The sequence below is a fragment of the Lygodium microphyllum genome, chromosome 1 (assembly GCF_053477565.2).
Source record: "Lygodium microphyllum isolate KBCC chromosome 1, Lygodium_microphyllum_v1.1.10, whole genome shotgun sequence".
In the NCBI taxonomy this organism is placed as follows: Eukaryota; Viridiplantae; Streptophyta; class Polypodiopsida; order Schizaeales; family Lygodiaceae; genus Lygodium; species Lygodium microphyllum.
In genome coordinates this window covers 72388591-72411133 of record NC_141135.1, presented here as the reverse complement: position 1 = coordinate 72411133, position 22543 = coordinate 72388591, and the positions used below count along the sequence as shown (strand labels likewise).

General features: G+C 46.1%; 1 protein-coding gene across 3 annotated transcripts in view; it reads right to left on the bottom strand.

Annotated features, from left to right (window-relative positions):
* Positions 1-21851, bottom strand: part of LOC148041255 (B-type cell cycle switch protein ccs52A-like) — a 62132-nt gene extending 40281 nt beyond the window's left edge. The window contains exons 1-3 of one of the 3 annotated variants that reach the window (XM_087678534.1): positions 20851-21851; positions 444-566; positions 241-345 (exon numbers count right to left, since the gene is read on the bottom strand). In XM_087678534.1, the coding sequence (XP_087534660.1) occupies positions 241-345; positions 444-566; positions 20851-21591 (969 nt within the window). In that variant the 5' untranslated portion in view covers positions 21592-21851. The remainder of the gene's footprint in view (positions 1-240; positions 346-443; positions 567-20850) is intronic. The other 2 variants (XM_087678521.1, XM_087678529.1) reach the window with 2 other exon arrangements.
* Between the last annotated feature and the right edge of the window lie 692 nt (positions 21852-22543).

Here is a 22543-nt window from a genome sequence, read left to right as displayed (position 1 = left end):
ACCTGTCCAATATCCACTCAAGTTATATCTTGAAAAAAACACTTCATGAAAGCTCTGCATTGTCAACCTCTGGCTTAGATAAAGTGGTTTCCAAGCCACCTATCGAATATTCACTCAAGTTGCATGTTGAAAAAAGCACTGAACGTTTAAAAACAGAGAAACAGTAAAGCTCCCCTCCAAATCACTGCTGTCTAGACCCTTAAGACACATAGTGGTCAACCACTACAGAACAGTGTATACCTGCACCTCACCCACGTTTGTGCCAACTGCTAGGTAAGTGCCTCTTTGGGTCCAACCTACTGAGCAGACCGTGTCATTTGGACCTAAATCACAAAGTTTTGTCACCTGGTATATGTTCAGAACTTGAGGGTGAGTTCATGACACAAGCTTCAAAATTTACAAAGTTAACTTACAGTTGTAATTACAGAGAATAAGAAGAATACCTTGCTTGTGCATGCACTCCAAAGGTATACACATGTACCCAAGCCTACTGACAACACATTATGAGATGACCAGTCCACTAAGTTAAGGTAGAAATCGTCTTGTAAAGCAGGAGCATCGAGTACCTGCCAAAATAAACAATGCATCTGTATTACCCATGATTGCAGGATAACATAATGGGAAGAAAGTTCCTCACATATGACTGTTAAAATTATCTCTGGGAGAGGGCATGTCGGGACAAGAAGATAGTGGACTGACTTTAATGTACAGTTCAAAAATGTAGCACAAATGACACAGAAAGGATGATCAGACTAGCTGCTAGAATTCAAGGAATTTCAACAGATCTAAAGGACATTGCTCATCCACAGTTGGATTGGCCCATATACAAGTGTTCTTGGCCCAATTTGTGCCCAAATTTTACCAAAATCAAGGGGCAATTTGAGCTTTGATGCCGTCGGTCATTTGTGATAGCCCTAAGTGTTCAGACTTGTGGAGATCTGATCAGCCCACATCTCCACATACTATAGATTTGAAAAAATACAAGCTAAAGAAAGACCGCTAGAGGCACCAGTTTTGGGCCAATCAGGTGTCAACTGTCTCCAATCTGACTAGGAAAGTGTTTAGTTCAGATTTGTGAATTTGATTCTTGCTGTGATTACTAATTAATCAGGGTAATTGCCATGCTATCCGAGAAGAAAAGCTGGTTTCAAGCAGGCTGACGGAGAGTGGTGGAAGGTGTTGTCCTCCGGTGATGGATCTTGAGTGCAACAAAACCACCAAAAGTGATACCAATGCAGTAGACTGCAAACAAGAGTGATGAAACACCCGTGGGCCAGCCGATGAAGAGGATGCTGAATATGTACATTGTAGATGCAGTATGCAGCAAAAATGCAGCTGTCTAGATGATGTCCAGGAGTCTAAAACCTTAGCTGCTGATGAAAATGCAGCAGACGATGTGCCAAGTGGCACGCTAGGTCAACTGCAGGCTAGAAATAAAACACGGATCTAAAGTAGAAAGCATCTGGTGACAACAGGTAGAGACCACCAATCATGTTGGCCACAACCCAAGCAGCAGGGCCAGCAGCCTGCAACAAGGGTGGCAGCTAATCACAAGGAATGATGATGATGGTGTTGAGCTAAAACACGTTTTACAGCTGATTAGCATTTTTAAACAGCCCCAAAACACACTGAATTCATGAAGAACGCGAAATTGGTGCACAGTTCGAAAAGTGTTTCAATGGTCCCCCAAAACCCTAATTTTTTGGGGCACCCTTCAACATCCATAAATAGACAAGCTGCCCACCATTCAGCCTCATCTTTTTGTGCAGAATTCTCACTTTACCATGCAGATTTCAACCATTAACCACCTACCACCAACTGTCTTGCCATCACCAACTACAACCCACCAACATCCAGTACTGGGCGGCCTATTTCCAGCTATTGCCTTGCTGTTTGGAGGTCTCCATCTGCTAAGTCATCATAGCACCTGATTAGCCTGCATTTTCAGCATCTGGTGCCATGCAACAAGCTATTGCCATCTCTCGCACCAGGTGACTATTACAGTACCTACGTTTTTGCTGTCCAGCAAGCTGCCTACCCACAGTTGCATTCCGTCCACGAACGGAACCATCCATCCGATCCAATTGAATCTGTCCAATCCATCCAAGTCCGGACAATACCTGCACACGTGACCATTGTCCAAGGTCAAATTTGACCGTTTCTACCCATTTCTTTACCATTTTTCTTGCCCATTTTTTCTTTCAAATTTTTCCTATTTTCAACTTGTTTTGGGACTTTATAAATAATCCCCCTCCCACTTCAATCTTCACCCTCAACTTTCAAGCATATTGCCTTCTCCACTCAAGCCTCATTGCTCAAGCCTCTTCCTCAAGCTCACGAGTCATCTCCCTCTCTTCCACTTCCTTCTCTTCCCACCTCTTCCTCTTCCTTCCAACTTCCAAGTTACCACCTTCTCTTCCAATTTCCTCTTCCCATCTTCCTACCTCTTCCACTTTCTTCCAACTTCCAAGTTCCATCTCCTTCTTCCTCCTCCTCTTTCTCCATTTCCACTTCCAAGTTACACCATACCACCTTCTCTTACAACATGCTCTTCCACCTCTATTACCACCTCCTCTATCTACACCTTAACCTCTCTTACCACCTCCATCTCTTCACCATGCCTAAAGCCCTTCATGAAGCCTTTTCTCTTCACACCTCACACCTTGAGAAAGCCACAAACCGCACCAATGCCTATTGTTGAACTTACAAGTATTGTAGCAAGGTCCAAACAAGTAGTGTGACACGACTTCTCATCCACTTGTCCAAGATAGGTGGACAATGTGGTCCATACCCGAAGATCCCTCAAGCAATGGCCAATGAGATCATCAAGAAATATTCTCCCATTTCAAAGGCATCAAGCAAGGTATCCTCTAGTATGGCACAAGCTAAAAGGAAATAGTCTCCCCCAATATGTGCACACCCACGGCCACCCCTTCGGCTACACCTATGGCTACTATGAAGGGATTCATAGATCCCTAGGATTCTCCTTCCCCTTCAGCCACCTCTGCCGCCCACCACTAATGGATTCAAGAGGCTCAAGAGATACGCCACACTTGTTGAGACAATAGGATGTGTTTTGGGCCCCCTCGTATTCCTTTGACAGCAGCAAAGGAATGCAAAAATTGAGATTGCACAAACCATCATTGAGTGCCATCTCCCTGTCCACATTCTAAGAGTGAATAGGTAGAGAAGAATAGTGAAGGCTATCGCCATCATGGGTCCATACAAGGGATGGCATGGAGTTCCCTACAACATGCGTACATGAGGAGTGGGAGAGGATCAACAAGTCCCTCGAGCCCATTCAAGCAAATTGAATAAAGTATGGGTACTCCATCCTCTCCGATGGATAGAGTGACTGAAAAAGAGAGGTTTTATTAATGTACTTATCTCTTGCCCTCTTGGAACCTACTTCTTGTGTGCCATAGATGCAAGCGTGAAGGGAAATAGAACAACCAACCTATCATCTACAAGCACATCCGACAAGCCATTATAGGGTTGAGTCTACATTCTTGAATATTTTATGTTTTATAATTTATATTTCATGTTTTATACTTCTTGAATATTATTTTTCACACTTTATGTTTTATCATTTATGTAACATGTTTTAAACTTTTAACTTTTATGCTTTTTGGATCTTGATTCTTGAATATCTCCACCTCTCTCTCTATATCTATTTTCACCTCCATACTTGATTACCCACCTCTAAGCCATATTACATTCTACATTTCTATATGTATGTAGATGGAGCCCAGCAATATAGTTGTCACCGACAATGCTTCAAATTGTCAGAGGATAGGACGATTGCTTCAGAAGGAATTCGCCTCTATAGTGTGGACACATTCTACCACACATTGCCTTGACCTCCTCATGGAGGACATAGCCAATTTGGAGTGGGTGAAAAAAATTGTGACAAATGCAAATGCAATTGTCAATTTTATCACAAAAATGGTAAAAATGCTTGCTTTTTTTCGCATGTATAGTGATATGGAATTAAAAAAGCCATCAAAAACTTGATTTGCCATCACATGGTTACTCCTTGAGCAACTCTATGACATGCAAAGTATATGGTCTCCAATGAATTTAAAGCATGGATGGACAAGGAGTCTATGGCAAGCATGGAGGAGGGCAAAGCCATTCAACGCCTTTGCCTGAAAGAATCATTTTGGGCTAAGGTGCAAGCCATGGTCATTGTAATCACACCCTTGTATACGGTTCTTCGCATGATGGATATGGAGGGTGCCACTATAGGCCTCCTCACTAAATCATTTCATGAGAGAGGCCGTAGAGAAAATTAGGGCTTCCACCGTTCTTGATGCTAGGATTTCACAGTAATAATTTGAAATTAGATTTATTTTTAAAATGCATTTTTAATCTTTTTTAAATGCAAAATGAATCTCACTAATTTTAATGTTTATTGGTTTCCTTCAAAAAAAGTGGCACATTTGATATTTTCAATAATACCCCGCGAAGGGATGACATCCTCTACCTTGTTGAAAAGAGTTGAAATTTGATAAAGAGGCCTATCCACGGCCTAGCAACTCTCTTGCATTTGGCTTACAAAAGCCCCTCTCTATTCATTGACTAGAAGCTAGCCTTGGATAGAGATGTTTATCTCTCAAAAGCTTTGCATAAGGATGTGCATGGTGTCATAAGGATATGTATTTTTGAAAACTCACTTAACATGTGGATTAATTTTTATTCACATGGTTAAGTAAATGTTGCACATGTGAGATGTAACTGGGGTGAGAGTAAATTTACGAGCCTGAGACCCAAGGAAATCACGCGATGTCAAAGGCAAAAGTTGCTATAAGTTATGCTACATAGGTACTTGGTGGTATCTTGTGCCAATTGTTGGCCTAGGTTATTCATTTGGCAATAAGTGTCAGTGGGTGACACTAGAAAACTGGCATCTAATAGTACCTAACACCAATCTGATAGCCAAAGATAATGCAAAGACACTTGCAAATGGAAGTTGCCTAGCCAATTTAATTATTGGCCAATCAAATTATTTTACACGGCACCGAAATAATTATTAGATTAATTTTCAATATTTAAAGACTGAAAATTAATATTTAATTATGAGTAATGCTAGGAAAACCATTTGGGAAGGTTGCCACTTGTCAAAAATGCCCATACAAGACTGAAAAACGTCTTTAGAGATTGGAGAGATGTATTTTAGTATATCCAATCTACAAGCGAGAAGGAGGAGATGTTGCTGGTCTCATTTGCAGCCATTGGAGGACCTTTTGAGGCAGCCACGGGCAAAAGAAGACCAATTGATAATAGGTGAGAACATCTACAGTCTGTTGAGCCAAGGCAGCAGCAACAGTAAATGATTGATTCTCTTCATTTCTTTGCATCTACAAGCTTTTGAGACATGGCAACAATAGTAAATGACAAATTTTCTTCAGCTCTTCACAAAGAAAGTCTGAAATTTCTCTCTCCTCACCATTCTCTCTCATCTCCTAGCCTTTCTACAACCTTGCTCCAAAGATTATAGCATTGAGCTCACCAAAGACTGAGAAATTTCAGATTTTTCTACTATAAACCCTTATCTGCAGCTACAAAAATTAGGGTTTATCAACAGCCTTGGGAAGTGTGCCAAAAATTGGAAGCTCTAAAACTTGGGTTCAACAAGGCTGAAGCTATTTTCAATCAAATTCAAGTGGAGGGACCAGTGAATCAATGAATTTGGGGCATTTTCCATCTCCATCAAAGTGGGTGAAGGCCAATTGACTGCCCGAATCAAGGGGCAAATAAGATTGAAGACTTACTGGTTATTTGGTTGGAATACCGTAAGGGTTAGGAAAAATCCTATTGTACATCAACTTCTTCTTCAATTAAGTTAAATAAATACCGAAAGGGGTGCCAATTTTAGGACCAACAGGGTGTCCAATATCCAAGATTATATGGTAAAGTGTGCATTTCAGTTTTGTGAATTTGTTAATTGCTGTAAACAGTAAACTCATTTCGTGATGCTCATAAGTCTCATTTAAGTGACGAGTCTGAGGATTTATCTTAGTAGTACCCTTGGCAATCTCTACTATCTAGATCCTTTTTCAAGCTAGATATTTGTATCTCCTACTTTTTGTACATTAATATTGCATATGATACTTGTCACTTGTGACTTACCCAAGACTCTTTTTTTGACCTATTGTACATGTCTTCAAACTTAAAAATGAAATTGAAGTATCCATTTTGTCTCAACCACTTGTTATGTTCATGAAGTATTGTTGAAATTTGAAACTTGACTCTCATGTGTATTTGTGATTTTTAAAGATTAAAACTAAGACTCTCATGTTAAAACAAGTAATATTTACTACACTACCCCTTAATTTTCTATATATTTTTTAAAAACCGTACGAAACACTAGATTTTACCCGACATTTTTTTGTGTACGTTCGATATCGTACTAAGTCCATGGACTGGACAAATCATACCTAACTACCTTGCGCCTACCTCAGCACATACCTCTCATGTTGTCACCTAACAAATCTCTATCTCAGGTGACCAATTTTCAGCCTTCTCTACTGGTCACTGCTGCATTTACCAGATTTCAGCCTCCAACTGCAATGTTTTGTTGGCCAGCCTACTGCCCTTCATTATTCAGCACCTCTCATCTCCAACTAGGGGTCAACACTGTTAGCCTGTTCTATTTCATTCTTAGTCTGTCATCTCCTGGTTGTGAGCTCCTGTCAGAGTCTGGCAGGAGACAGAGGAGCTCTTTCAATTTATGTGTTGCTGTTTTTTGTGTGCATTCCCTTCTCGGGTGGCAGTCAGCCTTTATTGGCTGCTTTTTGTGCCAGTCGGCCAATTTTGGGCCAGTCGGCCAGTTTTAGGGCTGTCTGCCAGTTTTAGGGCTGGGGGACTATTTATAGCAGCCCCCCCCATCAGTCCTTCATTCTGTCTTTCAGATTCAACGCTCTCTCTCTCCTCTCCCACTCCGGCATCGGTTCTGCCCTTGTTTCCAGCCTGATCTGGTGCCCTCACTGACGCTCCAGGCTGCGTGCAGGGACTGATCAATCCATTTCAGAGTATTCAGCATCCATTTCAGTCAGTGCAGATCTTCTTCCTTCATTCTCTGCTTTCTCTCTGTCTCTCCTCCGTGTTCGTGTTTTCTTCTTCCGTTGCGCACTCTCACATGGTATCATCGCTTAACTGAGAGCACGGAGGACCTCATCGATTGGAGAGACACCACACCACTCTTCTGTTGCTGCCGTCTCATCCCCAACAGCCAAGGCGCGTTTGCTACAGGCGCCCTCTCCAGTGGTTGCCACGTCATCAACCACCTCTTTCTGGGATCGTTTTCATCACGGCGGCCACTCCTACAGCTGGGCAACACTCCTCTAGCCTGCGCCTTGCTGATCTGGCTGTCGTTCCATCTCCAGGCGGCTCTTCTCCTGCTGGCAACTTATTCCCAGGCTGCGTTTTGGTGCTGGCGGCTTCTGTCTTGGTGATATTCATCAGACAACCTTGTATTTTCCAGCTCCAGGTGTCACTAGGCCTCCCCACCCTGCGTTTTGGTGATTGGTGACCATACTGCTGGTCTTTCTTCGGCATCGGCAACGTTTTCGTTGGTGTTTGGTGTTTTGCAGATTGGAAGATGTCTTACCAGTTTTCAGGCTTTGACGACTTAGAGGATGAGCTCCTCTCTCATCATTCCTCTGAGCGGAGACGGTATTATCAAGCGTTTCAACGTCGGGAGGAGACTCCTCACACACGTCCCTCTTCAGTCCATGCATCTCAGAGGGTTCCATCTACCGTGAAGGTTCCATCCGTGAAGACTGCTTCAGATGTTCGGATGCCTTCCTTGATTCCCTCTATACAGGTGCCTATTCTCCCTTCCTTTCCGAAGGAAGATAAGTTGGATGGTTCCAACTACTCCCTCTGGTCGTGCAAGGTGGAGTGCATCCTCGATACATTCGACCTATGGGAGCTTGTTTCTTCACCCATCGACTGTCCCCCCGTGGATTCGTCAGATGGAGCCTCTATGGACCGTGCAGCCTTGTGGGATAGGCTCAACTCTCGAGCCCATTCCTTTTTTTTTATGAGTCTTCATGACTCGATTCTTGTACATGTTCACAGGTTAAAGACCGTGGCGGAAGTGTGGAAGAAGCTTGCGTCTTTGTATCAGCATAAGACGTTTGCCCACAAGATTTCTTTGGAGAAGAAGTTGTGGATGCTCAGTCTTGATGATTCTTCTTCTATGAAGGAGCACATCACGAAGATGGAGGACATGCGAGGCGAGCTAGCCTCTCTTGGTCGTGTGATATCGTCCGAGGATATGGCGATGATTCTCTTGACTCAGCTGCCATCACCCCGATATGATGTTTTCTACACTAGCCTCATCACCTCGAGGACCCGCAAGAAACTCCTATGGGAGGAACTTTCCCTGCTTGTCTTGGAGCATGACGAGTGACTCCGAGAGGTGGGAGCCAGTGGCTCCACCAAGGCTTTTACTGCAAGTACAGGTAGCAGCAAGAAGAAGCAGCAACAGAAGGAGAAGGCCAAGGACAAGAAGGAGGAGGCCAAGAAGGATGCGAAGGAGAAGAAGCCCAAGTGCCCACACTGTGGGAAGGGCAGTCATCCCGAGGAGAAGTGTTGGCAGAAGTACGCCCATTTGAAGCCCAAGGAGAAGGACTCGAAGGCAGCCACAGCCACGAGAGAGTCTGCGTTTGTGCATGTCTTTGTTGAGGAGGATACAGCCCTAGCTTCTACCACTCAGGAGAAGCCTTGGCTCGTGGACAGCGGAGCATCTTCTCATATGACCTTTAGACAGGATTGGCTTCAGGATCTTCGTTCCAGAGGGGGCACCGTCACCATTGGTGACAATTCTACAGTTCCTGTTCGAGGCGTGGGGACGCTACCTATGTTTTCTGACAGGAGGTCTTCTTCCACCAAAGTTCTTTATGTACCTGATTTGGGCTTTAACCTATTGTTTGTGCATGGTCTTACTCAACTAGGTACCCGAGTCATTTTTACACAAGATGCAGTCACAGTGGAGGATGCTTCTACAGGTGATGCTCTTTGGACAGGTCCACAGGAGGGTGGGCTTTATAAGCTCACAGCCTTGGCTGCGAGGGCTTCCCACGAGCTTGGGCTGCTTTGCATGCTCGTTATGGTCATTTGAACCTTGATTCTATTCGGCGGGCTTCTCGGAGGAAGATGGTGGAGGGACTTCCAGCTTTCCCTCCTCTTCACACTTTGTGCCCTAGCTGCTTGAGGGGCAAGCAGTATCGGCAGCCTCACCCACAGGTTGCTTCTAGCAGGGCTACTTCTCCGCTTGAGTTGGTTCACACAGACCTTTGCGGACCTATGGGCACAGCCTCCCTTGGGAAGGCCAAGTATTTGATGCTGATTGTGGACGACTTCAGTCGTTATGTGTGGCCTTATTTCTTGGAGTACAAAAGCGAGGCGTACTCCTGTTTCTGCGAGTGGAAGGTGTTTGTGGAGACACAAACAACTTCCAAAGTTCATGGCATTCGAGCTATTCACGGTGGCGAGTTTACTTCTCACCTTTTCTCTCAGTTTTGCAGGGATCACGGCATTTGGGTGGAGTATTCCCATCCGAACACACCATCTGAGAATGGTGTGGTGGAGCGTGCGAATCGGACCATGGTGCAGATGGCCCGATCTATGCTAGAGCATAGGAGTCTTCCTCATTTCCTTTGGGGTGAGGCGGTGGCTACAGCGGTGCATATTCAACTTCGGCATTGACATGACTCCCTTTGAGGCTTTCTTTGGGAGGAAGCCTTCCGTGTCCCACTTTCGCATCTTTGGATGTGATGCTTTTGTCCATGTGGACAAGAAGAAGAGGACAACGAAGCTCGACTCTAAGTCGCGACAGCTTATCTTCGTGGGCTATAGCACGACCACGAAGGGATATCGGCTCTACGACCCGACGACACGGAAGATTGAGGTGAGCACGGATGTGATCTTTGATGAGGTTTCGGCCTCCGACGATCCGATTGATGGTTCTACTACAGGTGCTTCTTCGACATCGACGGGACCCCCCCCCCAAACCTTCTCTTCCTTCCAGGATACCTCTTAGCACCCCTCCTTCTTCATCGACTCCTCCCCCTCCCATTCCTCCTTCTCCTTCGGCTTCCCCTCCCCCTTCGGCGGATGTGACTCCTTCTTCTTCGAGTTCTTCCACCCCTTCAATCTCCCCTCACGAGTCTTCTAGGGATCCACCGCCATCCGATGGGGAGCCTTCTTCAGATGAGGAGGATCTACCTTCACTTGGTGAGGGGGAGTCCCTCTCAGAGACAGGTGCTTTACAGGTTCCGGAGACTACTCGGTCTCCTTCGCAACAGGAGGAGTCTCTTAGGATTCCTTTGTGGTATCGCCGGCTTATGCAGGATTCAGGTGTTACTCACTTTCCTGCTTCTTTTACAGGTCCACGCAAATCCGCCCGCTTACAGGCCCAGCGGGATAGTACACTCTGTGTGAACTATGCTCTTATGTCTCAAATTCTTTAGGATTCAGAGCCTTCCACAGTGGAGGAGGCTCTTGCACAAGATATTTGGAGACAGGCTATGCAGGCAGAGCTCGATTCCATCGAGCGGAACCATACTTGGGAGCTTGTACCGCGTCCCAAGAAACGGAAGGTGATAAGTGTGAAATGGGTCTTTAAGACCAAGTATCTTGCAGATGGCTCCTTGGACAAGCATAAAGCTCGGCTTGTTACCAAGGGTTTTGCACAGAAAGCAGGTTTGGACTACTTTGAGACTTTTGCTCCTACAGCTCGGATGTCTACCATTCGAGTTATTTTGGCTCTTGCAGCTCACCACCGTTGGCCTATTCATCAGATGGACGTCAAGTCAGCCTTTCTGAATGGCGTCCTTGAGGAAGAGATCTATGTCTCACAGCCTCCTGGTTTTCTTGTGCAGGGGAAGGAGGATCATGTCTACAGGCTGCGGAAGGCCCTTTATGGCCTGAAGCAGGCTCCTCGTGCTTGGTACCAAGCTCCGATCATGACCCCAATCTCTACTTTAGGGTTGTGGGTTCTCTCTGTGTTTTGCTTATCTTGTATGTAGATGATCTTATTATTACAGGGAGTGACACTCAGCAGGTGGAGCATACTCGGGCTATTCTACGGCAAGAGTTTGACATGACGGATCTAGGGATCCTTCACTTCTTTCTTGGTCTGGAGATCTATCAGATGGCACAGGGCATTTTTATCTCGCAGCGCAGGTACATCTCCGAGCTTCTTTTCGAGTTTGGTGTGGCCGAGAGTCGGCCTATTTCATACCCCATGGACCCTGAGTCCAAGCTTTTGGCAAATGGAGTCCCCCTTACAGATGCCACTCGTTACCGGTGCCTTATTGGCTCTCTTATCTGGCTTATTCACACTAGGCTAGATATCTCTTTTGTGGTGGCTTTGTTGTCTTCTTTTATAAAGAACTCCTACACAGGATCACTGTAGGGCAGCCTTGCGTGTCCTTCGGTATTTACAGGGGACTCGATCCTACGGGATCATATATGGAGATGGGATTACTCTTTCTGGATGGAGTGATTCTGATTGGGTAGGTGATGTGGGTTCGAGATGATCCACTACAGGTTATGCTTTCACCCTTGGATCCGGTGCTGTCTCTTGGAGCAGCAAGAAGCAGCCTACTGTGGCACTTTCTTCTACAGAGGCTCAATATCGGGCCTTATGTTCGACCGCTATGGAGGCAGTTTGGCTCCGTCGCTTGATGGCGGAGATTGGCTTTTCCAGACAGGACCTAAGGCGCTGCACGTGGACAACCAAAGTGCCCTTGCTCTGGGGAAGAACCCGGTGTTTCATGCTCGCACGAAGCACATTGAGGTTCAGTACCACTATGTTCGAGAGCGGATCGTGGATTCGGAGCTGGCGGTGGCTTATTGTCCCACGGCGGACAATGCGGCTGATCTCTTCACGAAGCCTTTGCCTCAGGCTTCTTTGCTTCATCACATGCAGTTGTTAGGTCTTCAGACCCTCTCAGGATCTGAGAGGGGGTGTTAGCCTGTTTTATTTCTGAGCTCCTGTCACAGTCTGGCAGGAGACAAAGGAGCTCTGTCAGTTTATGTGTTGCTGTTTTTTGTGTGCATTCCCTTCTCGGGTGGCAGTCAGCCTTTATTGGCTGCTTTTTGTGCCAATCGGCCAGATTAGGGCCAGTCGGCCAGCTTTTGGGCCAATCGGCCAGTTTTAGGGCTGTCGGCCAGTTTTAGGGCTGGGGGACTATTTATAGCAGCCCCTCCCATCAGTCCGTTCTGTCTTTCAAATTCAGCGCTCTCTCTCTCCTCTCCCACTCCGGCATCGGTTCTGCCCTTGTTTCCAGCCTGATCTGGTGCCCTCACTGACGCTCCGGGCTGTGTGCAGGGACTGATCAGTCCATTTCAGAGTATTCAGCATCCATTTCAGTCAGTGCAGATCTTCCTTCATTCTCTGCTTTCTCTCTGTCTCTCCTCCGTGTTCGCGTTTTCTTCTTCCGTTGCGCACTCTCACAAACACTTGGGATCCGTCTCCAGTGGACATCACTCTTCGACACTCCATTGCTTTGCCCTTGGGCATTCTGTAAACTCTTACATTCATTTATAACATATTTTCACTTTAGAGTTTCTCCTCTCTATGTTTGTCTCTGTGTTTGAGTTTTGAGTTTTTCATTTTGTGTTTAGGGTTTGAGTTTTGCTCGTCCCTATCTAAGTCTTTGTATGTCAATCTTGGTCAAACATGCTATGTTCTCTCTGTTAGCAGAGTATTTGTCAGCTCATGTGTGAGTCTGAGCTTGATCTGGGCTGGGCATTTTTTATTAGGTATTTTAGGTATTTTTCTGGTGTGGCATTTTATGCCAGTGGGACATTTTATGCACCAGTCGGCCAACTTTAATGCTGTCCGACCAGCATTATTGCTCCCCACTTTTTCAGCCTATTTATACTCAGTGGCTCCTCCTCAGTCAGTCACTTCATCTTCACCATCTGCAGACTCTGTGGAGAGAGGAGCCAGTGCCAGTGCCCACGCAGCCAGTGACTCACTGTTGTATGCGACTGTCTCGTGTTCAGATATATGGATTCCATTTCCCGTGCATGCATCTGAGTTCTCATCTGTATCGTGTTCTTTCTTTTCTCTTTTTGTCTTGTGTTTCAGCAGTTTATTTCAGCACATGTTTATGCTTCCACCGCTGCTCCACTTCTGACATGGTATCAGTTTTCAGCATCTGTGTTTCTGCTGTGTTTTATTGCTGATTTCAGGACTGTTTTGTACCCCTGCTGCTCAGACGACTGCTGTCGCAGCCAGGCGACCTGTTTTGGGGCTGTTTACAGCCCGCGTTTTTTGTAGTCTTTCTATCGCCTGCTGTCTACGCACCCTCTGCTGCCTGCGTTTTTCATCTGCAGCTGCTGGCGACAGTTTTCTACCTGTTTTTCTTCAGTTTACAGCCTGCGTTTTGCTGGTTCAGCGTCTCTCGTGGCTGGGTGACTGTTAATTCAGGCCGTTTTTGCTGTTTTTGGCAGTTTTTGACTGATTTTTTGACTTTCTGCAGCAGATTTTGTCTTCTATTGATCAGATTTTGGTTTCTATTGCATGTGAACTCTCATTTTCTGTAGTCTGTGCTTGTGTTTTGGCTATGTCTCCTCTCTAAATTCCATCTCTTCTCTACTTCTCTTCTTATCCTCTCCAGATGGCTCCTCCGTGCACTTCCACTGATGATAAGTTACATGGACCTGATTATCTCACATGGAGTGCTGTCATGAAAGCTTGGTTTGTGCAGAAGCGGCTATGGTACATCGTCTGTGGAGCTATTGCTCGACCTCTCCGTCCTTTTCCTCTTCCTGAAGACTTTGATGAGGACAACCATGAGGAAGCGGTGCTCACATGGGACTCGGACGATGCCCGTGCTTACTCGGCGTTGCTTCGGTGTATTTCTAAAGCGGTCTTACCGGCGGTTACCTCCTGTAGGACCTCTCCTGAAGTATGGCAGAAGTTGCAGCAGATGTACGAGGCACCTTCCACCATGCGGGCCGTCACACTTTATGGCCAGCTCCAGCAGATGAAGTTTGAGCCGAAAGATACTATTCAATCTTTTCTTCTTCATGTTACGCAGATACAGGACCAGCTTCGGCACATGCAGTTTGCTCTTCCCGAGGCGCATCTTGTCGGGACGGTCCTCTACAAGCTCCCCCCGGAGTTTGATGGAGTGGCCAATGCTTTGCGGGCGCAGACATCATCGTCTCCTGTCAGTTTTACACATATGACCTCGATGCTTCTTGAGCATGAGGCATCCTTGAGATTACAGGGGCGGCTTCCGGCACATTATGGAGGTGAGGCTTATGTAGCTTCAGAGAGGGGTGACGGGAAGAAGAAGTCGAAGGCCCAGTGTTACCACTGTGGCAAGAAGGGACATTTGCGGAAGGACTGCAAGAAGTTAGCGGCTTCCAGGAAGAAGGAGCAGAAGACGAAGCGGGATGCTGACTCTACCGATGAGTCCTCTCCTTCATCAGACTCCGACTCCGATCCTCCGACCAAGGTGAAGTCCAAGGCGCGGAAGGGATCCTCTTCTTTGGATCGCGGGAAGGGCTTGGTGGCCCCTTCCTCGGCTGCTTTCTAGTGGTGGTGATGAGGTCATCCCTCACGACTCTCTTGTGCCAGAGAGGGAGTGTGAGCGGGTGTTCAGATGGGGCAACCGCGCCTCATCTATACTTTTATACAGGTGCACAAGTTCCAGAGAGGGACGTCCCTGACGCATCGACTTTAGTCTGGCGGAATCAAATCCTGGAGCTGGGATTGACATCCAGGTTCATGCTGAGCTGGTTATCTGACAGAGAGCGGGAGGCTTTCGTATAGAGCTCACATGAGGGGACACTTTGGCGGTCTGGCCAAAGGCGGGGACTCCATGGTCACATATGTTCAGAGGCATTTTTGACAGGCTGGTCTTGTATGCTACTGCGAGACATTGGTGATGGACACAGAGACATGCTATGATCTTCTCTATTTTTTAGGTGTTTGGTACGATCGACATCGACATTAGGTTCTCTCCGAGGCACCTTGGTGGTGGCTTGATCACCCACTGCTTGGGTATCCATGGTTCTACTTGGTGGTTCTATGTTGTATAGTTTCTGATCCCTTTTCATTGTACTATTGTATTGTATCAGATCACTCATGATCTGAGAGAGGGTGTTAGCAGAGTATTTGTCAGCTCATGTGTGAGTCTGAGCTTGATCTGGGCTGGGCATTTTTTATTAGGTATTTTAGGTATTTTTCTGGTGTGGCATTTTATGCCAGTGGGACATTTTATGCACCAGTCGGCCAGCTTTAATGCTGTCCGACCAGCATTATTGCTCCCCACTTTTTCAGCCTATTTATACTCAGTGGCTCCTCCTCAGTCAGTCACTTCATCTTCACCATCTACAGACTCTGTGGAGAGAGGAGCCAGTGCCAGTGCCCACGCAGCCAGTGACTCACTGTTGTATGCGACTGTCTCGTGTTCAGATATATGGATTCCATTTCCCGTGCATACATCTGAGTTCTCATCTGTATCGTGTTCTTTCTTTTCTCTTTTTGTCTTGTGTTTCAGCAGTTTATTTCAGCACATGTTTATGCTTCCACCGCTGCTCCACTTCTGACACTCTCAATGCAAACCCTAGCATATCTTCGCAGACGGAGTGGTAATGATCAAGCTAATTGGCATAGAATGGGAATGAGAAATGAAAGTGGTGTGCACACTAAGATCCTTTTACAGAACAAGTTGGAGCCAAAAAAAATTTATATCTATTGGTCCAAGTTTCTTTGTGTTTTGCTTCCTCAAGCCATTTATTGTCCATGTTTGAGCATAATGTGAATGATTTTTAGATCTACAAGTCTATTTGAGATATTAGCAAAGACAAGGGTGAGATAAATAACAAGAAAGATTCAAAAGTGCAAGTGGAGCCAAATACTTCAAAGATTGGAAGACCAACAAACCCACATAGCAACACGCATAAGAGCCCTAAAGCATACATACATAAGACATATGTGTATCATGTTTGGTACTAGCACAGTCACTTCCCCTACATTGACTTCTTCATTAGGTTCTCAATACCACAGCCGACATTAGCTCCTCCTCCTCCTCCTTTTTCATCAACATCCATGGTTTGAGAGGGGGTTGCTTTGCCCACATGATACATGTAGGTTTTGGCATTGGCTTCTTGTCTTCGACATCAATGTGTTAGCAGATATTAGTCAGCTCATGGTGTGAGTCTGTGTGCAGAGGCTGGGCATTTTATGTAGCATTTTATGCAGTATTTTATGGCGCATTTTTGTGGCCATTTATGATGTATTTTTAGCATTTATTGCTGGCCGACCTGCATTTTATGCTCCCCACTTTTGTGGCTATTTATAGGGCTCCTCCTCCACAGTCTTTGGTGCTTCAGCCATCAGTGAAGATCCTTCTGGGAGAGAGGAGCCGGTGCTGAGGAGCCCACGCAGCCAGTGACTCACAGTTGTATGCTACTGTCTCGTGTTCGATATGGATTCCATTTCCCGAGCATACATCTGAGTTCTCATCTGTCTACTGTGTTCATTCTTTCTTCTGTCTTGTGTTTCAGCATTTATTTCAGCATATTTTTTACGCTTCCATTGCTGCACCACTTCTGACATGGTATCAGTTTTCAGGCTGCAACCTATTTGTGCTGTGTTTTCTTGCTGATTTCAGGATTTACACCCTTCTTGCTGATCACGCAGCTGTCCTTCCTGCTGGCGACTGCTGATTTGCTGCTGGCGACAGTGTTTCAGCATTTGCGTTTTGCGTTTTTCTGGACAGATTTGCGTTTACTGCTGTTCCACTCTTTGCTGCCCGTGTTTCCTTCATCAAACTGCTGGCAACAGTCTTTAGCCCCTGTTTCTTCAGTTTGCAGCCTGCGTTTTGCTGTTTACAGCACTATTTTTGCCTGTTTTTCTAATTATTCAGGCCGTTTTTGCTGTTTTTAGCAGTTTTAACCTGATTTTTTCACTTTGTGCAGCAGCTTTTGGCTTAGTTTGGTCAGCCTTTGGGTTATATTGCATGTGAACTCACTATTTTTTGTGTTTTTGGTTGCGTTTTGGCTGTGCTCACTCTCCAAACGACCTTCTTTTCTTCTACTTCTCTTTTCTACCTCCTCCAGATGGCCCCTCCGTGCACCTCAAGTGAAGATAAGTTACATGGACCTGATTATCTCACATGGAGTGCTGTCATGAAAGCTTGGTTTGTGCAAAAGCGGCTATGGTACATCGTCTGTGGAGCTCTTGCTCGACCTCTCCGTCCTTTTCCTCTTCCTGAAGACTTTGATGAGGACAACCATGAGGAAGCGGTGCTCACATGGGACTCGGACGATGCCCGTGCTTACTTGGTGTTGCTTCGGTGTATTTCTAAAGCGGTCTTACCGGCGGTTACCTCCTATAGGACATCTCCTGAAGTATGGCAGAAGTTGCAGCAGATGTACGAGGCACCTTCCACCATGCGGGCCGTCACACTTTATAGCCAGCTCCAGCAGATGAAGTTTGAGCCGAAAGATACTATTCAGTCTTTTCTTCTTCGTGTTACGCAGGTACAGGACCAGCTTCGGCACATGCAATCTGCTCTTCCCGAGGTGCATCTTGTCGGAACGGTCCTCTACAAGCTCCCCCCGGAGTTTGATGGAGTGGCCAATGCTTTACGGGCGCAGACATCATCGTCTCCTGTCAGTTTTACACATATGACCTCGATGCTTCTTGAGCATGAGGCATCCTTGAGATTACAGGGGCGGCTTCCGGCACATTATGGAGGTGAGGCTTATGTAGCTTCAGAGAGGGGTGACGGGAAGAAGAAGTCGAAGGCCCAGTGTTACCACTGTGGCAAGAAGGGACATTTGCGGAAGGACTGCAAGAAGTTAGCGGCTTCCAGGAAGAAGGAGCAGAAGACGAAGCGGGATGCTGACTCTACCGATGAGTCCTCTCCTTCATCAGACTCCGACTCCGATCCTCCGACCAAGGAGAAGTCCAAGGCGCGGAAGGGATCCTCTTCTTCGGATTGCGGGAAGGGCTTGGTGGCCCCTTCCTCGGCTGCTTTCTAGTGGTGGTGATGCGGTCATCCCTCACGACTCTCTTATGCCAGAGAGGGAGTGTGAGCGGGTGTTGGTGGGGCTGCAGTGCCTCATCTATATTTTGATATAGATGCACAGGATCCAGAGAGGGATGTCCCCGACGCATCGACGGTATCTGGCAGTGAAATCCTAGAGACTGGAGTTGATTTCTGGGTTCATGATGAGCTGTTCTTCTTGACAGAGAGCGAGAGGCTTTCGTCTGGAGCTCACATGAGGGGACACTTTGGTGGTTTGGCCAAAGGCAGGAACTCCATGGTCACATGTTCAGAGACATGTTTGGCAGATTGGCTTTGTATGTCCTGAGTGACATAGGTGACATTACACAGAGAGTTGCTATGAGTCTTCTCTATTTTCAGGTGTTGTTGGTACGATCGACATCGACATCAGATACTCTCCGAGGCATCTTGGTGGTGGGCTGGCCACTCACCGCTTGGACATCCATGGTCCTTCTGGTGTTTCTTTGTTGTGTAGTTTATGATTCTCCATCATTGTACTATTTTATTGTATCCGATCACACATGATCTGAGAGAGGGTGTTAGCAGATATTAGTCAGCTCATGGTGTGAGTCTGTGTGCAGAGGCTGGGCATTTTATGTAGCATTTTATGCAGTATTTTATGGCGCATTTTTGTGGCCATTTATGATGTATTTTTAGCATTTATTGCTGGCCGACCAGCATTAAATGCTGGCCAACCTGCATTTTATGCTCCCCACTTTTGTGGCTATTTATAGGGCTCCTCCTCCACAGTCTTTGGTGCTTTAGCCATCAGTGGAGATCCTTCTGGGAGAGAGGAGCCGATGCTGAGGAGCCCACGCAGCCAGTGACTCACCGTTGTATGCTGCTGTCTCGTGTTCGATATGGATTCCATTTCCCGAGCATACATCTGAGTTCTCATCTGTCTACTGTGTTCATTATTTCTTCTGTCTTGTGTTTCAGCATTTATTTCAGCATATTTTTTACGCTTCCATTGCTGCACCACTTCTGACACAATGCCCCTCCTTTGTTGTATTTGCCTATGCATTTGATTTCATTACATCATTTCATCATTATCAAACAATGAATTGGCATGTGAAGAATCCTTCTATGAGGGCATTATTCAAGTGACACCTTGCTACATAAGCATTTATGCATTACCCTTTTCATTAGCATTGTGTGTATAATATGTTGGCCCTTGGGAGGGATGAAAACCTATGAGAGTGGGCTCTGTCCAAGGTGAAAACCCATGCATTGTGTTGAATGTATCTCTTTACCTCATCAAGAGGAGCATTCATGAGCATTGCAACGCTTACCTAGGATCCTGAGTAGCTATCACAATAGATTTACCACCCTTTACCTCTTCATACCTTTATATGTATCATCGGTACCTTGATTGTGGTTAAGTATAATTGGATCTCACTTTTCTATAATTTACAAAGCTGGCTTAAAACAACAAACTATTGAAATAAATAGCCTAAGGAAAATCGTAAGGCCCATTCAAAGGAAAATCGTAAGGCCCATTCACTTGAGTGGCTCAAAAGAAGTTATCCACCACCTTTATGATGTCCTTGGACAGTCGAGCAACATGCTTGGTCCAATACCTTGGTCTCTTTGGGGTGGGACCTTTTTGGTTAAGGCTAAGCTCATTTTTCACTCTCTTTGATTACCCTACCTTTTTGGGCTTGAGAAGGAGTGTTGAGCCACCTAAATCTGCCCCAAACCCTGTATCGCACTACGAGGCAATCCATCAATGTTAGATTGCCTCCCGATGCACCATAGGGTCTGACCTCATTTGTCAAGAAAAAGACCATACTATTTAGAACTACACCACAATGCACACATGAGAAGTCTAAATACATTTTTTTTTTCCTAGGCTTTCCTTCAAATGTGCCAAGGCAAATAGTTTGAATTTGAGTTGAGAATGTCTAGAAGAGCCGTGTCAAAGAAGCAGCCAAAACGGTAACATCACGCCATCAAATGATATCTAAAGCTCAGCACCAAGAAGGAAAGTCTCCATACAAGTCAAAGGAATAAGGGCTCAACGAAGAGAGAACGCATCCACCGTGGGATAGGAAGTAAAGGGTGTCTCTAGCCCAATCACGACTAGTGCATACATGCAACCTTAGTCCTTAGCTAAAATAAAAATGCAAGCCTGATTGTTAGCATAGCACATATCATGGGTGTGAATGCACATCATTTGAGTCCATTGCATTTCCAACTGGGCGGTACATTTCAACCAGCCAACCTATATATATGGCCTTCTCAATCACATCGGACGACCTAATCATTATGTTGTTTTATTTCTGCTTATTTATAGGCTACTTCCACATGTGAGAACACATGGTGTCGGAACACATGGTATCCATGCATTGTCTGCATCAATACATACTTCACTAGCAAATCCTCTAGTCATTCATCTTGTGCATGAGATTGAGCATGTTCATGCCTTCACAGTCCTGTGTCCAAGGTGCATTCCACGCTGCACTGTCCTCACCACTGTCTACTGACTCAAGTACTATAGATGCCGCCTTTTGCCAACAGTTTGAAGTGTTCTTCATAGTCTAGCCCAGCAGCACTACATGTTCTCCGTATCTCCACGGGTTAAATTTGTGAGTCCTGTGAGTACCCTCACATTGAGGGCCTTCACCGTGTAGGTTGACGGATCATAGTAGTTGGGTGTACAGGTACATTCGATTATGTGGATAAAAGATGTGTGGATGTGTGTGTAATTTGGCCAGGGAGCATAAATGGATTATTCATTGCTTGGATTGCAAAAGGTAATGAAATTGAAATTCGCATGTTGAGTGCAAGCAACTACCTTGTAGGGAGAGCGAGGAATTTTGCGAGGGGCCTTTCTTGGACTTGTCATTGTTCCGGTGAGGGCCCCATCTACTCCCACTGGAGACAAAGAATATGGTGACTCTGTCTTTGAACTCGAACCCGCTCCACGAAGATCTGTCTTGAACCTAAATATATTCTTACTGGGACTCAGTGGCGAGTTCTTCGAGTTCCCCGATTGAAAGGATGCAATGCCCTTCTCAGGTGTGGTTGGAGACATTGGCCCTGCTTCTGCTCCAAAGAGCTCTGTCTTCAGCAGCATGGAATATGCAGCTGCATTGTCCTCACGGCTCTCATTTGCATGGTGGGGAGTATACGGTCCAGCCGGAGATTTGTTGTCCAGGAGTGCAAAGCTACTGAGATTGGAACCAGAACGACTTGGGATGAACCTGTCGCTGTACGAAGTTGTCCGCGGATGCACCGCAGGAGTGCTGGGTCCAATGGAGAGCCTCCCTGCTGCTCCCAACTCTGTTGTGGTTCCTGGGCCGGGGCCAGGGCCAGGGTCCATGCCGGAAGCTGCAGGGGGCTGCTGCTTCATTGAAGTCCATGATGATGACGATGGTGATGGTGATGGTGATGGTGATGCCAGTGGAGCAGTGCTCAAAAGGGGTGTCGTGTCCACCTGCAGAGATGCATCATCCGCCAGGTTGAGGCGCGCACGACGGGTGGCACGGGTCAAGGCGGCGTCATCGCCGCCGGAGTCCTCCTCCATTGGATCCATGGTGAAGAGGCGGAAAGAGGGGAGGGGGAGCAGGGGAGAGGTTCTGCATCAGGAAATGGGCATCGCGAGAGGAGAGCAATAGGGGCAGGTAGGTGCGAGGACAGCGAAGTCTTGTGGGTTCTCAATCTTGAAGGTGGGAACAGAGCATACGCAGCGAGCGAGCGAGCGAGAGAGAGAGAGAGAGAGAGAGAGCTTCCTCTGAACTCCAACGTCTTTGCGGCTGTCTGTTTGTGTTCTGGGTCTTATTATTTACCCCTCTTTCTCTTCCTCTCTCTCATTTAATTCTGAAACAGTTATACTTGCAACTAGTTACAAGGTAAAGCATGGTGCATTTTAGCCCTTGGGTGCATACCCATTAGAGTTGGGTCCCACCATCGAGTAGCAACCTCTTGGTCACATTGGGCAGCTGCAAGGTGAGTGGGGTGAATTTCACCCCACACTCGCCGGTTAGCACCCTTAGGAAAGAGGGTTCTTGAGACTATGCTAGCAAGGTAAAGACTATAGAGTCATTTTGATTGGATCACATCTAGCATTCTCATGATCGCGTGTCATGCAACCACCATCAATCATTAGTGATTTAATGCAATGGGCCCAATTGTTCAACCACTTTTCCCCTACCCAGTGCAACCACACGAAACCCGAGCCCGTCAATAATCTTTCGTAGCTCTTAGAGGGATTTCTAAGAGCCCTCATGAGGGGTTTCTAAGAAACCAATTTTTCAAGTAGTTTCTGATTTCATGGAATCTCTTTTGTTCACATGAGAGGTAGCTCGGAAGACCCGTGTATGAAGATATGCATAAAAAGTGGGATCTGAACCCAAAATAACATTCCAACCTTATTTTGGAACCTTTCCTAAAATAAGATGTAGTTTTCTGGTGAGAAACCACCCAAGCTGTATTTTCAAAGGGGCAAAGGGGTTTTCACTAAAATCCAAAAACCACTCCGTGTGATG